This window comes from Rhododendron vialii, chromosome 4a (assembly GCF_030253575.1).
Source record: "Rhododendron vialii isolate Sample 1 chromosome 4a, ASM3025357v1".
NCBI classification, from domain to species: Eukaryota; Viridiplantae; Streptophyta; class Magnoliopsida; order Ericales; family Ericaceae; genus Rhododendron; species Rhododendron vialii.
In genome coordinates this window covers 32,539,458-32,548,023 of record NC_080560.1, presented here as the reverse complement: position 1 = coordinate 32,548,023, position 8,566 = coordinate 32,539,458, and the positions used below count along the sequence as shown (strand labels likewise).

General features: G+C 39.2%; 1 protein-coding gene across 1 annotated transcript; it reads right to left on the bottom strand.

Moving 5' to 3' along the window:
- Positions 1-4,770: 4,770 nt before the first annotated feature.
- Positions 4,771-8,181, bottom strand: LOC131322010 (uncharacterized). Its single transcript, XM_058353092.1, has 4 exons — positions 7,405-8,181; positions 6,765-7,323; positions 5,320-5,368; positions 4,771-5,120 (listed from the first exon to the last, which is right to left on the bottom strand). The coding sequence occupies exons 1-3, from the start codon at positions 8,066-8,068 to the stop codon at positions 5,320-5,322; spliced, it is 1,272 nt and encodes a 423-aa protein (XP_058209075.1). The 5' UTR covers positions 8,069-8,181; the 3' UTR covers positions 4,771-5,120.
- Positions 8,182-8,566: the final 385 nt, after the last annotated feature.

Sequence of the window (8,566 nt, the reverse complement as noted above, 5' to 3'; positions counted from 1 at the left end):
GTGCAAAACCCTGCAAGGAACCCTGTAGGGCGCACACGGGCCATCAATCTTGACAATGAATGGTTGGATATAACTCGAGCTTCTACAAATCCTATACGTCTATTGTTTGGATGAAAATCTGAGCCGTCCATTGCCAAGATGGACGACCGGATTGGCCGCACCACATGTGTAGTGCGGGAAGTGCACTATAGCACCCCCTGGTCCATGGGATTATAATCTCGCTCCATGGTACAAGAGAATATGTGGGGCTACGTGTCCCTCAAAATTAGTTAGTTTCACGTTTGTTGTGTGAGACTAAAGTTAGAACTGGACCATTGGGCGATTATTTGGCCTCTTAACAGGGAGGGCTCTAGGATTGAGTTCAGCGCAAACAAAAACGCATAGGAATTTTTTTTGATACAAAACTCTGCATAAATTGAAGTTTTTATTTTATTTTACTTGGAAATTTGTTAGGCTTGGATTAGTGTATATTTTTAAGCTATATTATCAAATTATTCACAAATTTAAGTGAATTTTTTTCATTTTGACTCCGCGTTACTTATCCAGTACAGACAATACTAAAGAAAAATCAAATTGCATATCAAACAATACAAAAAATTTATAACATTCTCTCAAACCAGGAGGTTCGCTTGAAAAATAGTAACTTCATAGAAAGGCGTCAAAACTCGCCCTTTTTTTTTCTCGTATTGACGAAATTTCTAATTGTCTCACTTCCTATATAAGTTTAGGGGTGCAGTTGCCTATTTTTGTAGTTAAAGGGGTGTCATTGAAAATCAATTAAAGTACACAAGGTGTAAGTGTGATATCTTCTTAGAAATGAGAAGACAGCAACCCTAAGTTGGGCCACATTTATGTTTGTGGCTATATTATATAGTATAAATCAACTTCAGTACCTCAAGTTGCATTATATAATAAAACAATGTCAAACCTTTGAAATTTCATACAAGTTACTTACATAATGAGGCAATGGCCAATTTATGTTTTGGCTATACTATCAGGGGGCATTTCCGCTAACCAATAAGTTATGGACAACTTTCTGTTATCCAATAATGTCAAGTTGTTTCTATTAACCTGTAAGTTGTAGATGGTATATGGGTTGGTAAAAGAGAAAAACGAACAGAAAGAAGTTGTGAGTTAATTGAACAACATGACAAAATGCAATAACTCGTAGTTCAAAGTTTTTAATGGAAATGCCCCCTTAGTCAGCTTCAGTCAAGTTGCATTATATATATTGTATAAACAATGTATGATATAGCCAAACTTAAATTGGCCATTGCCTCATTATGTCAGTTCAGAAAAAGATTAATAAACATTGGGTCGTCATGTAAGCCACTTGTAGTATTAGATTTCAAAGGTTTGACATTGTTTTATGATATGATGCAACTTGAATGAAGTTGATTTATGTTATTATAGCTAAACATAAATTGGCCATTGCCTCATTATGTCAGTTCAAAAAAAAAAAAAATCAAAAATCAAAACACGTTCAATTGTTTAATTTCCGCCTGACAAAATTTCATGAGTCCTTTGAAAGTGTTACCATGTTTTGTAGGTTATATTATTCATGTTTTTTAGTTGGGCTGATTTCTTTATAATGTATGTTTCCTATTTGGTTTAGGTTTTTTAGTAACCAAGAACAATGTAGCCTATATAAAGGCATGCTAGGGTTATGTTTGATAATACAATAAAAAATACATCGTTTCTCATATTTAACATGGTATCAGAGTTATAAGTCTAGGCTCTGTGGAATTTTCGCTCTCGGCGGGAGGCCTAAACTTCGTTGCCGTCTGCCGGGCACTGGGAGTAATATGTAACCAGCTCGTGCATTCGAATTTCATCTCAAATCTCTATTGCATGGCTTCTCTTGCTCATGGCTGTTTTTGGCTCTCCTGGCTGTTTCTCTTTCTTGGCATCTTCTGATTTCTCTTGGCTTGGCTTAGCTTGGCATGGCAGCTCGTGGTTTCTCTTGGCTTTTTCAAACTCAAGTTGATAGATCGATCTACTTGAGTTTGAGGGGGGATGTTAACATAATATTTAGAAATATTATGTTACCATGTTTTGTAGGTTATATTATTCATGTTTCCTAGTTGGGCTGATTTCTTTATAATGCATGTGTCCTATTTGGTTTAGATTTCTTAGTGACCAAGAACAATGTAGCCTATATAAAGGCATGTTAGGGTTATGTTTGATAATACAATCAAGAATACATCGTTTCTCATATTTAACAGAAAGCGCGAGAAAACAATTTTGTGCATGATGCTTCTTGGCGTATCACTGGTTTCTATTTTGTATCATTTCTTAATGGTATGAAAACCTTTCTTTGCTGACAAACAAAAAATTTCATGCGTCCTCCAAAAAACCAACTCAACAGGAGATAGTCATTTAAGTGCATCTGTTTTACAATAATAACACGTAATATAATAGGGACAGTTGTCAACTCACAATTTTGCAACTATACTTTGGTGAGAAGTAAAGAGAATCAGGTTAAGATTGCATAAATAATTACTTTCTCCGTCCGGATTTAATAGTCATTTTTTTGGAGTTTGTATCATTTTTTAATCGATTATATTTTGTAATTTATAATGTTTTATGTGATTTTGAAAACATTGTCTTATAGAACTAATTAAGAAATCTCAAACAAGATTCATATTGGATATAAAATTCATTACCAATTTAAAAATATAATTCATTTTTTATCCAGTTAGAATAGAACGATAGACTATTAAATTCAGACGGAGGGAGTACAAATGGGACTAAAGATCAATAACCACACTTACCCCAAGGGTTGGTCGGGTGATCACACTAACCCAAGGGTTGGTTGGGTGATCTTGCTCTCCTCTAAGATCTCAAGTTCGATTTCCATTGCCTGAAATTCTTGGGGCCACCTCACCTCCACGGGCAAGCACTTGAAACGGCTTTAGGGATTAGTCTAAGGTGCGAGCAAGCTGGCTTGAGACACCCTCCATTAAAAAAAAAAAAAACCACACTTAAAACTGATACGATTCTTTAGGTTCAGATCAATGACATTGTTGTGTTCTTAATAAAGTTGATAGATAAAGGGGAAATGCTTTGACAGTTGCCTGCGGTAGTTATAATTAGTATCTCTACTATCTCGTGAGTGGTTCAAATTTTTGATATTCAATTAGGTTCTGACGATTTATTGAACTGCCATCATCAAATTAAAGGCCTATTTGTTGTTGGATTCAACAAGTTGATGATGGTGATTGGTCCCTCTAAACTAAGCAGGCCAATCGGACAATTGGATAATTATGGGGAATTTGAGCAGATATTTGGGTTTATCTTAGGGCAAAGTTCACTTATATCCCCTGTAGTTGGGGCCTTGTGCATTACACTCCTTATGTGCACTTTGTTGCATTCGCACTCTCCTGTGCTTTGTGATTTGTGTAGACGTACCTAATTCCATTTAATGAAGATATACATCACACACCTCATGGAATCTAACTAGAATATTAAAAATTTAATTCGAGCCGTTCATAATGTATTAATTAAAGTTAGAGCATCTCTGTAAAAATTGATCATGTCGATTAGACATCAGTAACTCAGTCATCGGGAAACATTATTCTGGTCAAAATGAAAGATCTTCATTTTTCGATCAACGTGAATTTTGGTATGGATGTAGTACTCTTCGAATTGTACACTATTAACGACTCGGACCCAATTTTAAGTACATGGGATGAATTGGTTAGATTCAAGGAAGAAGATTAGGACATATTGGACTTTTCATCATTTCTATTAGTGGATTTTGCAATATTTTCGTTAATTACTTAATTGGGTGCGTTTGCACAAATTCACAAAGCACAAGAGGGTGCGGATACAACAAAGTGAACGTAAGGAGGCTGTATCTGCACATGGCCAAAGCCACAGAGAGTTATGTGAAGTTTTCCCTTTATCTTAAAAGCTTTTGCATTTCTTAGGAAGGCCAAACGGGACCTTGGTAAACTTTCTTCACCGAGTTTTTAGACAAACCTTAATTTGGATACAAGACTTTAATACTACTACTCAACTAATATTGAGTTTTGACTTTTGGAACTGTCATCATCAATCAAAGGACCTATGTTGTTGGATTCAACAAGCTAGGTGATGGTAGAAATGGAAATGGTCCTCTTAAAAGATCGACCAATCAGACAATTGGATGCTTATGGGAAATTTGAACAGACAATTGGATGTTTTTTTGGTCTAAAACAACCCTTTCCCATGATACAGGAAACGTTGGAAAATTTCAAGGTAACTAGGTTTTGACTTCAACTGCCATCATTATCATGTGAAAATCTTTTTCACGGCTCCCCTGTGAATAGTTGTTTATGGCGCTAATCGCGTTGGACGGTCCGGATGTTAATGAAACTTTTTCGTTAACTCTTTCCCAGAAAAGTTTCATTTAAATCCGGGTCGTCAATAGCAGAAACAGACGGCCACGATCGCGCGGAGCCGTGAATATACTTCTTAAGTTTCTCTCCATTATCATAGCCATTTTTGTGTTTCTCTTTTTCCTTAACCCCACACGGTTTGGATAACGCAACTCATTTTTTCTTTGTGCACCAAGCTATGTCATTTGAAGTTGTCAAAGTTAAGCCCTCTCAACAAAGTTACGTACAAAGGAGGGAAAAAAAAGAAAGAGCAATGTACACATCGTTATCGCTTGACTAAACAAACAAAAATACGTTATGTCGGTACCACAAGCTCGAGAATTAATGACGGACTGGTCAATTGTGCGCCACCCCTCTAACGAGGAGGAGCGGATGGATTTGACTTGAAAGTAAAACTTTGCGCGTCTTACATTTTATGTACTTTGCTACATACGTTATTTACTAAAACCAAATAAAATCAATTCCGCATTTAGTCACAAGTACCTCATCTCATTCTGATTAAATCTCGAATCTCCGTGCATCGATCGCACGGATTTTCTTGTAGTAGTTCATAAACTAAATGGCAGTGAAAGGAGGACTCATTGGTTCCTTACCTTATTTTCCCTTCTGCATGGCCTGTGAATTTTCACCATCTTGCAAGCCTTATTGAGAAGAACAAGGATTTCATGACAAACTGGAAAGGAAAAAAAAAAAAAAAGAGTTTCAAAAAGGGGGGGCCCAAACGCCAAGATTCTATCAGAGGAAACAATAAATTATTTTAAGTAGGAAAATTCTATGTACCCCGAAAGAGTATCCAGAAATTACCCCGAATTTGAAAATCGATGGTTCAGATTGACTTTAAGTGAATCTGGACTATTGATTTTCAAATTCGGGGTCATTTCTGGGTATTCTTTCGGGGTACCTAGCACTCCTCTTTTAAGTAATCTTTGATTGATCATCAGGGAAGCCATTCCTCATCCATGCCTTCAATCTCCCCAATGTCCATGCTGCACGTGTACAAAGAACCATGAAACAGAAAACAGAGTTAGCAACTTCTTCATCATCATCTTGAACAACCACTTGCAAATGGGCACCACAGAAATTATTGGCAAATACTGTACTAATAGTAGTACCCTCAAGTACAAAGACGGACCACGTCCTGGATGAGCCTGGATAGTCCGTACCTGCGTTTCAATTTTTATTTACAATTATAGTAGGTTTTCCCGACCAGCATCATTTCGAACAATTGAACGCCCCCGGCCAAGAGTTTTTATGAAAGTTATCTTATTCTAGAAATACTTTTATGTTTTGTAATAGGAAATTGAATACGGCGCTCCATTTTTGTACGCAGGCGCTCCACTTTTGTACATGAAGTTACTAGTAATCTCACTTTAAAAGTGGAACGTCTGCGAACAAAAGTAGAGCGCCAAAATCAGCATCATTTGTAATATTGTTGTGCTCTTTTAAGATGCCTAGAGAAGCACAAGATTGTATGCAATTGATTTTATAGATGACACATATCTTAGAAATTGGATAAGTTGATCCAAAATATATTAAGTAAGTGGGATAGGAGTAATATTTTTTCTAAAATATATAAATGGGCAGGCCCAAAATTAGAAGCTGTGTCAACCCGGGCCTTTACAATCTCGCCCCAGCAAAACCAAAACAAGGAGCCCACATAAAGTGGCCTTCATTCCGTGAATACACAAGACCACAAAAACCCAGGGGCCCAAGGCTGCTGTGCCTTAAATTCGGGTATCGTCCAGAGCTTGAAAATATTATCCAGACCATTCCCTATTTAGAGCTAGACGCGAACAAGAACCCTGGAAAAAATCAAGTCAGTCGGACATTGTTAACATAGCAAACAGATCGCATTTTTCTTTAGTAAAATAACAGCAACTACAATTATAAAAATAGAAAGCAAGATTATTTTATCCGATCGGGAAGCCGTAAGCCAACGATGCCCGATAGACTTCATTTTAAACATGGTGGTTGTTCGTGTCTAGTTCTAAAAGGAAACACAAAAAATGTTTCAAAATCGCTAGAAGAATACCAGAAAAACCACAATTCCAAAACCCGTATTGTGGAAACTTTACATCCAACTCAAAGTCAATTGGCAATGAATAGAGAGACCGCTCAGACTCATATACTAGTTTTGGAAGAGATAATTAACCGATGAGGGACAATTTTCATCCCCTCCCCTCGTTGAATTAATTATTGGGCCATAAGGCAGAAAAGGAAAAAAAAAAAAAAATGGAAACACCGAAGCATTGCCAGAGATTAAGATAAGCATAGGAACAGAAAACATCTCTATGTTTTATTCCCTGCAGCATAAATAGTAATAAAAAAAGAGGAAAATAAATAACTATTTAAAGAAAGAAATTAACAGTAAGCAGTAGTTACCAAGGCAAGGCAGGATCTTGGGAGGATTCATCCAAGCAGTGGTGGAAGCAACTCTGATCATTTGCAGTGTTCAACCAGTCCGGGAATTCAACCACGGCCTGATCGAACGGATCGTCCTCCTTGTCATCGTTGTCGACGTCGCAGTCGCCTTTGTATTTCGGCCCAATTTCCCCTGCAGTCTTGAAGAACTTGAACCACCAAGCTGATGTGACCAAATTCATGGTGTCGTTCCATTCCATCTGGTGCTGTTCTCCCATCCATTCCATCTCTGACATTATCTCTTCCTCATCCATTCCCTGGTGTTGTTGCATCCCTCCTCCATTCCCAGCACTACTGTTGGGGTCTGCAATCTCAGAGGAATTCCCCTGTTGTTGTTGCTGTGGTTGTTTTGATATTGCCTCTGAATTGTTGTTAGGAATGGGCGAAGGAGATGTCGAAAACGAAGACGGGTTATGATGGTAGAGAGTTGCTTCAAAGTTGGTGAAATCATGAATGTTGAGATTCAATCCCAAGGGTCTCTGGTTAGGCAGTCCGAGATTCATGAGATTTCCTGTGATGGCTGGATGTGGAGGAGGAGGAATTTCATGAGAATTACTCGACCAACAGTAAGGATTATTTGGCGATATCGAAGAAGAAGAACTGAATGCTGGGTGGTAGGAGAAATTGCTTTCAACGCAGCTTGCGCTGGTGGATGGGTAAACCCTGCGATTCCTCCTACACTTTGTCCGTCCTTGGAACGACGACTGCGGAGGCGGTGGAGGAGGAGGCTGCAGCACCGTTTGCGGTGGCTGTGGCTGCACCGGTGGCCGTTGGTGGTGGTGCTGCTCGGTGGATTGTTTCATAGAAGCTCTATGAAACTTAAGGGCGGTGACAATTTCCCTCCTAGCTTCCGCCATGTTCAAAAGCCTCTCTTGGTAAGGCCTGGTGGTGTGAAGCCGCCTCCTGACTTGCTTCTTGTGCTGCTGCTGCTGCTGTTGTTGCACCAGCGCCTGATCCGATGCTTGCGGCTGAATTGGGGATTGCTGGCAGCAGCTCCCGTCCTCGATCACCAACGCCTCCTCGCCAAATCCATCCCCGTTGTTGTCATCGACACCGTCGACGTCCGGGGCGGGGACGTCTTTGTTTCTTGAAGAAGTAAGTTGCTTAACGAGGCTACGAATATACGCACCGGAGAGATGAGGAGGCGGCGGCGGAGGAGGAGGTGGAGATACCTCTTCTTTCACCTTATTAGTATGATGATCGAACTTCACTATCTCCATGCCTACTTTCTTGCTCCCTCCTGCCCTTGTTGATCTCCCTCCCATCTTCTCCCCCCTCCCTTTTCTCTCTGTAAAAATGTTTGAGTTCTATAAGGTGGAAATGGGGTGATGGTGGAATTTTGGAGGAATAGGTCGGTTGGGATTTATGGTGATTTCCTTTTCCTTTTTCTTTTTTCTTCTGAAGCGGCAAGTAGAAAAGAGAGGGACATGGAGTCCCGGGGAGGTCTCATGGGTGATATAAATAGCTGGGGGGCTGACAGTCTAGGTTTTTAACTGCTTTTGGATTCTTGCCTGATTTGGCATAACAAATGTTTGGTACCATTTTATTACGACTTCCATTTTTTATTAGTTCGCTAGGAGATCCCGTGTTCCTGATTACAAGTGCTGCATTTATAAATTAGGCCTCCAAACGAGCCGAGCCGAGCTTTGTCGAGCTTGAGCTTGGCTCGTTTACTAAACGAGCCAAAAACTTGTGTTTGAGTCTTAACGAGTCGAGTTTAGTCGTTTACTAAACGAGTCTCTTTAATTGAGCCAAGCCTCTCT